General features: G+C 37.2%; 1 protein-coding gene across 3 annotated transcripts in view; it reads left to right on the top strand.

Annotated features, from left to right (window-relative positions):
- Positions 1–12,076, top strand: part of UBE2J1 (ubiquitin conjugating enzyme E2 J1) — a 27,225-nt gene extending 15,149 nt beyond the window's left edge. For all 3 annotated transcript variants that reach the window (XM_064412661.1, XM_064412662.1, XM_064412663.1), the window contains exons 6-8: positions 74–203; positions 3,927–4,058; positions 10,858–12,076. In XM_064412661.1, the coding sequence (XP_064268731.1) occupies positions 74–203; positions 3,927–4,058; positions 10,858–11,130 (535 nt within the window). In that variant the 3' untranslated portion in view covers positions 11,131–12,076. The remainder of the gene's footprint in view (positions 1–73; positions 204–3,926; positions 4,059–10,857) is intronic.

The following is a 12,076-nucleotide window of genomic DNA, read 5'->3' as shown; positions in this document are numbered from 1 at the left end:
GCTAAGAGTTTATTAAACAAGCACACAGGAACACTGAGAACGTGCTATTCTGAGCTATGTCTTTTGTGGGCAGGTCACAAGACTTCTGTTGTGAAATGTGTGGCACATCTATGAAGACAGCCCTCTTACCACTGACATCTGGAAGCGTGTCAAGCCAGGCAGACAAGGAGGCTAAAGAACTTGCCAGACAAATTAGCTTTAAGGTAAAGTCACTGTTTAAACTTTTATCTCTCTTGTATAGAATTAGAAAAGAAAAGAATGAGGAAAAACTTGTAAATCACGGAAACATTCATCATTTCAGAAAACCTTCATCAATTGCTATGTGGAAGCCTGTTTTCTCAGTATAGTCTGAAAGAGAAAATAAGAATGGATCTCTTGAAATTTGCCAGTTAATAAGTCGTGCATCTCAAGCATTGATTTATTAGTTTTAATTTTAGTGGTGACCACTGTGGTAAAAACTGCCTATGTTGCTTTTAGTTCCACATTTTCCGACACTAATAACTTGATTAAATTCTCCAGAATTAGTTTTATCATAAAAGTGTGATGAAAGTTTGGGCAAAGCTAACCTAAATTTTTTACCTTTGTAGTTTTTTTTCCTTTTGGCTTATGGAAGGAATAAAACATATTACTACTGAAAAATGGTTGCAAATTCTTTTGAACTACTCTGCTACTATCTGAAGATACTGAAAGTTGAACTCTGGTGTGGAAGTTGCTGTGACCGAAAAATGTGTTCTCTAGCTTGTGTTTCAGTGAAAGCAAGGTTTGTTTAGACAAATACATTCCTTAGAGAATTGCATGTCTTGCATGCACAGTGTTGTTTTTCACTGGGTTTTCCACTAAACTCTTAAATCAGCCACTAAGGAAGACTACTGTGTATGAGAGCAGGGAACTACAGTTATATTATGACAATGTGGCATTAGTGCAGAACAGATCCTCACCAAGGTCAGGGCTGCCAATATGTCCCCTTTTATCACCCATGTTCTTATAATAGTGTCCTTAAGGCTACTTCTTACTTTTTTGTGTGTGCCAGGAAAGTAAACATTGTCTTCTGAGCATTCCTGCCAGTTTTGCTGGACGTGCATATTCCTGTGCCATAACACTTACCATAAAAACATCTCCAAATATTTTACAAAGATGAGAAAAACAGGGGCAGAGTTTTAAAGCTGAGCTACTTGGAGGAACAGTAGATTGCCTTTTCCTGCTTTCTGACAGTATATAAGGATTTAAAGTTGTAGGGTTGATTTTTACTAAAGAACTGCTAAACTTCAAAGAAATTCTAAAAATACCAGAATTTTTGTTTGGTGTTTTCTTTTGTGAGAAAGAATACATAACTTATATTTCATACCATTTCAGTTTTAAAATTAAAGGCTTAGAGATAACAGTCTTTAAAGAATACAAGTGCTTTTCATGTATCTATATGCTTGCCACCACCTCCAAAGAAGAAACACTTGTCAGGAAAAGAAATGAACAAAAGCCTTAGGTTTCTACAGCCTTTTACAATCTATTGTGATTTTTGTTTTGTTTTGTTTGGGTTTTTTTGTTTGTTTTTTTTTTTAAATAAGGTAAATCAGTTCTGTCGTCTGGTTGCACCTTTCTTCCCTTCTCAAATCAAATTTTAGGGGTTGGGGTTTATTAAGTTTCCTGCTTCTCTGCTTTGCTTGACTTTCTTGTCTGTTTGTTGTTAGGCGGAGGTCTTCAATGGATGTGTTTGTAATAAACTAATAGTATTAATTACTAGCAGAAGATAAAGAAGTTTTTAATCATATGGATACATTTCATGTCAATTTATGGGATACGATTTAACATCAGATTGCTGATTGAGTGTTGATTGTATAGTTTGTATAGCAAACATACTAGCAACCTCTCCATTAGCTTCATCCTTAAATAAGAGGTGTCCTACCTAAGTGTAGATGATCCCGCAGTTATTGTGTTTCTTACCAGCTTTAAACACTATGGCAACTTTTTAAAAAGTGGTATTGAGATAGGAATATGAAATTCAGGAGGGGGAAAAAACCCCAACTCTTCATTACGGTTTTCCTACTTCTGTGAGCATCCACTTTTGTTCCTGTCAGTTTAATAGTAAATTATATTTTGTATCAGTTTTATATTGACTTCCAAATAGTTTTCTGCATTTCAGGTGTTATATAACAGAAATTCCATTTTGCTTAAAAGAGGAAAAAGAAAAATAAATTAGTAATAGCATATCTATCACTGTAAAACAGTATGGTTTACCTTCATGTTGCCATCACAAGGCATATTTTGCAGTAAAATTCATTCTCTGCTCAGCCTCATATTATGTTTAAATATGTTGGTCATCTTCTGAAAGTTAGCCTGACTTCAGTCTAGATACTAGACTTAGTACTTTAATAAACGGAAGTAAATCAAATGCACATTTGGTAGCGCTTTGTAGAGATGAACAGTAAAGATGAAATATGCTCATCTTGAAATAAGCAAGAGTATGAAAATCTGTACTCACAGGTTCTGGGGGACTTAGGATTGGATACAGGAAAGAAAGATTCACCCCACATGTTCTCAAATGCTGGAGCAGACTGCCCAGAGAGACTCTGGAACCCCCAGCTTTGGAGATGCTCAAAACTTGTCTGGACATGGCTCTAGAGAGAGTTGGACGAGGGACATCTAGAGTTCCATTCCAGTCTAAATGTTTCATAATTCTGTGTTGCTTTATTGGTGATCCATATTTGAATCATAACTTTTCCTGTCTAATATTACAGTTCATAATAGTTAAGTGCAAAGAGAAAGCAGTGTTCTCAGCAGATTCTAAGTGTTTAAATGTTAAATCCATCTCCAGGTTGTTTTGATGACATATTTTTTGGACTCTCTTGAGGTAATACATATAAAAAACCAAAGAACTTAATTTCCTCACACTAAATAGTATCATTAAAGACTATTATACTGTGATCTTACCAGTTTGTTATCACTGTAACTGGTTGTTTTCTAATACACTGTTTGTATTTTTTGCTACTACTACCACCACTACCTATGTCTGCATTTGAAGATAGCCACTAGATTTGAAGTTGTTGTCTTTGTAATAAGTTGGGATCTAGACATATGACTTGGGAGGTGACTTGCTTACTGATAAAAATTGATCTGGTCACAACTGGTTTTTTTGACATGTGTAAATTTTAGAAGTATTTCAGTTCAGCACTATGATGGTGTGTCCTTCCATTCTCAAGAGATTACTGCTGGCATATATACTGGGGTTTGTGTTCTTCTACATGTCCCTACTGATCTCTTGTCTCAGATTTCCTAAGCGTGAAACCTAAATTCTGGGAAATAATGTGTAGTACACATTTTGTAAATGTGTATGAAAGCAGTATTGCAAGACTTGAATTTTTTGTTTTACTGTGCTGAAATTTAAATGCTGGACACTCGTATGAATATGCTACCCAGTGTAGTGTTATGCATATATGCCCACTCTGTCTCTGAGGCAGCTTTGGTACTGAAACCAGTATAGCCAGATTACACTGGCACTCACAAGAGGCTCCTTGGTCCTGTGGGGGAACAGACTGTGCTGTTTCACTTGTATCAACAGTAATCCAGCATTTTCTTAAGGACATGCAAAACAAAAGTTTTAAAAATTGTGTTATTCTGGCATAATGTCTTGCATCTTCTAAAGAATTTAATTTTTTGCTCTCTACATCTGTGTTTTTTTTGAACGTTATATTTGTTGTGTGCAAACAAAATTGGTTTTTAAACCGTTGTTTGCACATTTGCAGTCTTATTTTTAAAGAATGAAAATTTCTTAAACTTGTTGCTGTGTCACTGAAATGCTACTGGCACACCTGGTGATTACATTTTGTTAAGCCTCATATTCTCTACAATGAAATACACCTTCCAAAATAAGCCAAATCATTTTGGAGCAATTTTGATCGTGTCTGTGAAGTGTACATGTGTGCTTCTTGTAGGCAGAGGTCAATTCATCCAGGAGATCTGATGCTGGACCCTCAAACACGTCAGGACTGACCCACTCTGCTGCTTCACGTGAGCCCCAGCAGGATGGTGCAGCTAGAGCCTTCCCAGATCCAGCAAGTGCAACGGTAGGGTCCATCTCTGAGCTTTATTGGGCATCACCTGAATATGAAATTGCTCCTCTTAAGCTGATTGGAGCGCTGATTAAGTATGTAGTTCACATATTTATGCTGGAACTCCTGCATACTTTTATATAAAATCTGTTAGTAAATAGTATGCTGAATAATTTTTAGAAATAGCAACCTATGCTTTTGCTTTCTTCTCTTAAAACAAGAAATAATGTTCTTTTAGCAGTTCTTCTTCCCAGTGTTTCCTTTAATTACGTTAAGTGTTCATTAAAACTTTATGGTGTCTGAAGCAATTTACCATCTGCATGTTTTTTCTACAGAATTCTTAGCCAGATGCAAAAAATGTTTCAGTGCTAACCTGTAGCTTTTAAATATTAATCAATACTGTCTTCTTGGGTTTTATAACCTCTTAAGTAAGTCTAAAATATTCTTACCATTTGAAATATGACACTTACATTTTAATACTGCTAGGTGTAGGGCTTACATAAAGGTTTCAGAAGTGACTGAGGTCTGGTGGTGGGCCAAGGCAGCTGCTGTTACAACTGTTGCAAATGCAATCTAAATTCACTGCTAAATTGCAGGCAAATCCCAGCTAAGCTGCCTTTTTTAGAGAGGATGGGGCTGCAGATTGGTTAAAAATCCTACAACATGTCCAATAACATCTGTTGTGTTTTTGCAACATGTTTTCAAGCTATGTAGAAATATAAACATGCTAATAGCAAACTTTTTCCCCTCACAGTAAGGATTCTTCCAGATTGTTCAGGATTTAATAAACCATTTTATTATATTCTTCTTATTACAAATCCTGGCTAATATAGTAGAAAGATCTGACACACCAAGGCATTGCTGGCATTTTCTTAGGGAGAGAGACTTTTTTAAAATGAGTCACATTTTAAAGAAAACTAGTTTTATCAATTATACTGATTTAATCATTAATGATTAATTTAATTTTCAGAAGTTCATCCCTATGGGAAATGAAACCTTTAAACATATAAGTGTATAAATACATGTAAAAATTTTCATATATGTGATTAACTGTAAATGGTAAGTGGGTTCATGTTTTAGGAAATTGAACTAATATTCAGGGTTGTTAGTTTTTGTTTGAACCAAGACCTGTGTTTCTGAGCTGTCACATTTTGAGTGTTAGGAATTATCTAGAGCCATTCAGTAGTGTAAAACAGCCACACAGTGGAAGAAGGAAATGTATAACAGGAAAGACTGTTTTAAGGAATTTGAGCTTGCTATTTTTGTGTTCTTATTCATGTGAAAGGTAATAGAAATCGTTTCAAAGTAGGGCACTCTGGGCCTTGATCTGCTTAGAGGTGTGAGAGAGTACTCGTGCAAACCTCAGATATTTTCTACTCCGCTGGGTTTCTTGCATGTGTAAAATCTGTTTATTGAGTTCTTGTTGTGTAAAGACCTCATTCTGCCTTATTAAGTTGTGTTACATGTGGGCAACACCAAAACATATTATTCTCTCTTTGTGGATAAAATGTTTGCCACTTACTCTACAAATGTGTACTTGATTAAAGCTATTCCAGAAAATTTGCTGGGTTTACTCTTTGCAGACAAGTGCCGAATTCTTATATTAACTTGTGTAATGCCTTCTGATATAGTAGATTAATATGTCTCACTCTGAAGCCATGGGACCTTTTGTCTTTCTAGACAATACAGAGGTGAATACTAAAAGTAATCATGCAGAAAAAATGGAGTATTAGGTTCTGTTTTGTCGGGCCAGGGTTTTATGAGCCCTTAAAAGGGAACCTAATACCCCAAGGATAGCTTAGCTATTACCTTGGGAGGCAAATAATGAGCAGGATGGCTTCTGCTGCAGTGTTAGAAACAGAAAGGTTTAATAAAAGGAAAAACAATAAACAGAAAATCCAATCCAGGTACAGAGGTCTGAGCCTGGTAGAAACACGTTCACAAAAGCCTCGTGGTTTCTTTGTTCTCTCTTTTTCTACCTTATGGCCCAGGCGGGACCTTTTGGCTTCCATCCAATTAGGTGACCCCATGGTTTTAGTGAAGTCTCTGGGGCCCTATAAGGTGGCTTTTCACCTGATCATTGGGAAAAGCTTCTGGGCTTCCTTCCTTTTTTGGGGGACAAAGGCTAGTTTGCCCCTCTCTCATTGGGGGCATCCCCCTACACTCCTTCAATGGAGTGTTACATTTCTTCTGCTCCTAGAGCAGTTGTAACCAGTCTTCATGAAAGACACAATAGATAAATAGGTGCTAAGGAAAGGGTCACCTCTAGGTGAAGGTGAAGGAATCTGTAGACTGTGTTTTACTATGGGACTGCTTCATGGTCGAGTTTGTTCTTTCCAGCTACAGTTGTCTGTTCCATAATTTTTTACCTTTAAGTTTCTAGAAAGACCAGAGATTTTTGAAATGTGTTAATGGCACAATATTTGTGAACACAGTAATGTCCTTTCTGGGACAGGGCTAACTTAATTCTTGTGTGAAGAGCACTCTGAAATGGGTCTCTGGCATAGCATCACTTTGTGTCCATTTCTTTGTTTCACGCAGGGCCTTATTCCTGAAGAGAGAATTTTTCCTTCCATCTGAAAAAGAGATATTTTTAATTAGCTCTCCCTTCTGTTGTCTTTCACCTGGGGAAAGGGCTATAGCCTCACTGACTAAAGAAGAACCAAGTCTTACAGTATTTCTATTAAGTGTATGTTTTTCAGGTTTCAAAACTCAGTTTGAAACCGTTTGTTTATGTTTCGGCTGTCATTGTGTTACTCAGTACTTCAGTGTTACAGATTCTTGCCCTTAGAAAATACCTGCTGTGTAATTGCTGCATGGATGTGTTTGTGCTGTGGGGAAAGTACACTCAGACTTGACCCTGGGCTTTTGACTTCTGAGCTTTCCCTGCTTGACCACATCTTTCAGGTCACTTCCCTTCCTCTTCAGTTTCTCTTGTCTTTTTGCCAGACCAGCAGTGGTTGTTTCCATTCACCATCCTGTTAGTAACAACTGGGGTGTGCAACACTGGTGCAGATGTTGCACAGTGGCTGTTAAATTTTATGTACCTGTATTAGAGAACGTTCATTCAGCCTTTAAACAGCTGATTTTTGAAGGAGGGGAGGGGGTTGATTCTCATGCCAGTGAGACCTGCTTCCCAAGAGAACCTGTCCCAGCACTTTTGAGGTTTGCCAAGTGCAAGGCAATGAGTATAACAGCATGGGAACAAGGAAAGGAATAATGCAGTGGAAAATGCTGCCACAGCAACTTGTCTAAAAGGATACAGAGCTGCAGAGAACAGTCTTTAGCATTAATAAAAGTAAAACAATAGGCTACCTAAGGCATTATGCAGCATAGTACTTGTGAGGAGTCTGAGCCCCGTACAGAGAACATCTCTGACCAGACTACGTCTGACAGTTCTTTATTTTATTTGTAGTAGCTGTTGATGTCTACTCAGGGCAAAGTAATGGTATGTTATTCTTGCTTGAGTATTCAAAGTGCAAGCAAGGTACTGCTGCTGAAAGCTGGCTTGATAAAAATAATTGCCCTTAGTATTAAGGTGAGATCCTTCCACATCTGAGCAAAACAATGTTTTTGAAGGAATATATTATAGATACTTAGGTGGGGCTTGGGTCCAGTGGTCACCTACATTTTGGTACCAGAACTCTGATCACAGTGGGACTCATTAGTGGAGGCTGGAGAGCAGTGCAGTTTACTCAGCAGCAAAGGCTGGTAGGCTGCATTTCTGTCTTCCCCCTGATTAGACTAAATCCGAGTGGATTATGGGTGTCTGAATTTCTGTATTTCTACCAAATCTGTAGAAATACGGTTGATATATTGATATGGAATGATGCCCCATCTTGGGGCTTACAGCTAACGAATAAAGTTGATGCTTGGTGAGCTTTATTAAGTAACAAGGTAAAAACTGTAGTTAAGTTGTTTTCTGATAACATGGGAATACATTAAGCCTCAGTACCTCTGTTATTAGCAATATCCTGTAGTAGTGACCTGCACTGGTAGTAGTGACTAGATGAAGCATTATGAGGAGTGATAGAATAAACAGTGTAACTGAGGCCAGCTACTCTTGAGCTGATCAAGGAGGTTTCTGTCAGAAAATGAGGCTGTGTTCTGATGCATGAGATTTATAAAAGCCTTACCTTTAATCATAAGTTCTGAATGATACATTGATAAAAAATGTTACCCTTTATCTCTGTTAAGTGATGTCTTAGTTCTGCAATACTATAGCAACCATTTTAAATGTCTTGACAATTGAGAGTACTTGGCCCAACTTTCATTAAAAAACAGACATATTTCATATTAGCCATTAAGCCATGCTGTGTTAAACCTCGATGTTTCTGCAGTTGGAAGTTGTGCAGACAAACAAGTATTTCACCTATCCTGATTTCTGCATCTCTCCCCAGGCCATTAGTATAAGTGAGAGAGGCTTCAGTAACCCGTAGGATTTGTATGGTTCTGAGTTCCTGAGTTTGCTGTATTTGTAAAACATTCCTTCTAAGATGATTAATATCCTTCTAGTATTCTGATAAAAAAATGTTTAAAAAATGGCCTGGAGATACAAAGGATGCAATGAATTCTACCATTTTTTAAACTGATATAAATTTCCTTACTTGAATTTTTTTAGACAGTACAAGTTTTTGTTAGTTCTAATATAAGTATATTTTACTGAAATAGCTTATTCATCAAATAATTGTTCAGATGTTTTTGGAGCAAAGTTTTCTGTCAGTGCGAACAGTTTCAGAAGCTTCAGAAAAAATGTGACATATAAGTAGTATGTAATAATCTGACATGTGTGTATTAAGTGTCTGTAAAGATCAGATGCTAAAGGCGGCTATAATGTAACTATTATTGAATATTTATATTTTTAGTCTGTGACACCCTCATCCACATTTCCAGTATGGTTTGGCAGAAACCATTATTTGGCAGAAACAATAGAAATTGTGTTATGTGAGGTGTTGTGTTAGTCTAAAAGCAAAAAATTTAAAAATTTATTTTTAAATTTAAGTTTTGCAGTATTGAGAAGATATGTATGACAGCCAGTGCTAGTTACTTTTGTTAGTAAGATGAAGGATTAGGAATATTTCTAGACTTCTTTATATCTTTAAAAACTGTTTGAAGAAGAAAACCATTGCTTACTGAATTGGTAGTTCTTCTGTCCTGAATTCACTTCTCTCCCTCTTCACCTTTTGGATGATGGGAATGTAGATGAATCTAGGAACTTCACTTTTCAAAGACTTGGCTTCCCCAAATCTTTATTTTCCTTGGCACAAGGAGCTTTCAAGTGAGAAGCAGAATTACTTTCTTCTGCAGTGTACTGGAAATCATGCCAGGTTACTTGTGATGTTCTTGGCTGTCTCTGCTGATAAAATGTATCTTTTAAACACATTTTTCTTTGAAGCTACCCAAGTTGCTTTGCTTATTTAGGCAAGATGGCTGTGTAAACAGGCAAGTTGTCAAATGTGGTGAGTAATTGCATCAGTACTTCCTTGCCAGTGATAAATAGTGGGAAATACTCATGATGGGGAGGTAGGAATGGAAAGCCTCTTCCCATGGTGAGACAAATCACTAAGTAGGTGGAAATTTTGAATTCTTTGACCACACACAGAAGAGTCACAACACCAAGTGTTATTCACTGTCTTGTGGATTGTCAAATCTGAGAGGAGGTTGAGAGCATTCCCTATTCGTTCACGTGGAAAGGTTATCTTTTATGGGTATAGTCGATGGCTGAAGTGGTGCTTAAGGTTATGGATATTGTGTGCATTACAAGGCTTTGGAAACAAATCTAAAATGTCCAAAATTCTAGTTTTACCTGCTGTAATGATAATCTTTTAGAAGGAAAGGGGGAGGAAGCTAACTCTGGAAGATAGCTACAAATTTGTTTAAGTAGGAATACCAGAAAACCTTGTTTTCTGAGGACTGAAAATGAGACTTAAAATTTTTTAAAACCTGCATTTTTTCTCAGAGCTTCTTTTTTTTAAACATTTTAAACTGAACCTCGTCAAAACACTTATTTCTAATGACTGTGCTGTATCACTATTTTTAGTATTAAATGTTGTAAGTTTGAGCTTTTTAATATTGCAAGCAGGATTAGTCTGGTGGGAGATCAGGTATCATATTTTCTAGTTCATAAGATTGAAACTTGTTTTCTTCAGCATAAAATTCTTATGAGCAGAACATCATTTGCCAAAGTGTGTTTTTTAGTACTTGTAATGTCAGACCGAGTTTGACCAGTAGAGGGCAATAGGTAAGTGCCTGCACACGTGCTGTGCTCGGGACTCCTGCTGGGATCAGATGGTTTGTGGCTAGGATTTTTGTTTTTTCGGTGGTGGTGGTGGTGGTGATGAGAACAGACTTCTGGATCCAGCTGTCCACAGGAAGCACTGCAGCTTAATTGCTTAATTACAGTTCTTGGACTTCTCTCCATCCTTCTTTTGGCTTCCCCATCTTGTTTCCCCTTCAGTATACGTGACATTGCAAATCCTCAGAGATATAACTGTCCAGAGTATTGTTAAAGATTCCTTGAGCAGCAAAGAGTTAAAACAAATCCTAGATGAAGATATTTGAAATCTCTAACACAAACACGGTTTGGCAGACTTCCTTCAGCCTTCTCTTATCTATAAAACTGCTGATTTTCAGCTTGAAGTATACTTCTGCTCAGGATAGCGTATGGACAAAAACAACCAGCTATAACAATCCTGTAATTATTAGTGACATGCATTAACAGTTATCTGAAGAACACATTTGAGTCCTTATGGTTTTATCTCTTGCTAACCTTACGTGCTGCATTGTCTGACAGCTCTCAACCTTTCTCTTTCAGTCTGAAGCTCAGCCTAGCAGTGCAGCGGCTGGCCAGGAACATGCTCCAGCTGTGTCCAGCAGCAGCACCTCGCTGAGTCCTCGGCAGCGCCGCGCGCAGCAGCAGAGCCAGCGACGCGCCCCAGCTTCAGCCGACTTCAACCGGGCCCAGCAGCCCAGAGGCAACACCAACCACACGGGCTCCACCGTGCTCATTGTCCTGCTGACCTTTGCGCTGGCAGCTCTCATATTCCGTAGGATATGTTTGGCTAACGAGTACGTGTTTGAGTTATAAGGTTGTTTGTCCTAACAGCAGTGACTGGAATGCTTCACTGAACATTCTGTATTGGCTATGACATGAGAACTGTTTACAAAAGTTACTTTTTGTATTTACGCTTAAATCCTTATGAATGTTAATGTACCTACAGATACATTACTTGTAGGAAAAGCAAAGCTGGACCTGTAAGCTATGAGTTTTAATTGACTGCCCACTAGATACTTGGAGAAACAGTGCAGTGGAATAGTAACATTAAGGCATGTGGGATGGAACTAAATTTGAATAATTTATGAACTAGTAAAAGGCAATTTTTTAAAAATGGTTGATTCAGTTTTTTATGGGGTATAAATGCTCACATAAATAGCCCATCTAAGTTAGTATAAGATTTGACATTGAAGAGGAAATTATGAAATGAAACACTGCTATGTGTTTGTGTCTGGTGAACTCCTAATTTAGAGGGAATACAGTTTTGTGACCACTTTTATTTGCCATGACACATTTCCAGAGGAGAAACACATACAAATTGGTTGTGATGCTGCTTTGTGTATGTGGAAGGGGGAAAGAATTGTGGGAGAAAAGTAGGTGCCAGAAAACAACTTGCATTATTTTGATTTTTATTTTTTGGAAGAAGGATTGGGTAGTCTTTTTGAAAGATTTGAATGTCCTCTTCTTAAACTGTATATCTTGTTTTTAAAATTTGAAAATTATGCAAAACATGTCTATTCTTGCAATAGTTATAAATATGTAATATAATTATTTACCCAGAGCTGTTGTCTTTTAATTATACCAGAAATATACATAATGTGTTGAACTGAATGTTTTGTATGTGGTTTTATTTACTGAAGAAAATTCCAACCTTATTATACTTAAATCCTCATATATATGAACATGCTTAACAGAAGTATTTATTACAATCCTGCTAGTAATAAAGTTTCAAGCCAGTCTTTGGATATGTTTCAAGTTC

This window comes from Passer domesticus, chromosome 3 (genome assembly GCF_036417665.1).
Source record: "Passer domesticus isolate bPasDom1 chromosome 3, bPasDom1.hap1, whole genome shotgun sequence".
NCBI classification, from domain to species: Eukaryota; Metazoa; Chordata; class Aves; order Passeriformes; family Passeridae; genus Passer; species Passer domesticus.
Note: the sequence above shows the minus strand (reverse complement) of the source record. Positions and strands in the feature narration are given on the sequence as shown.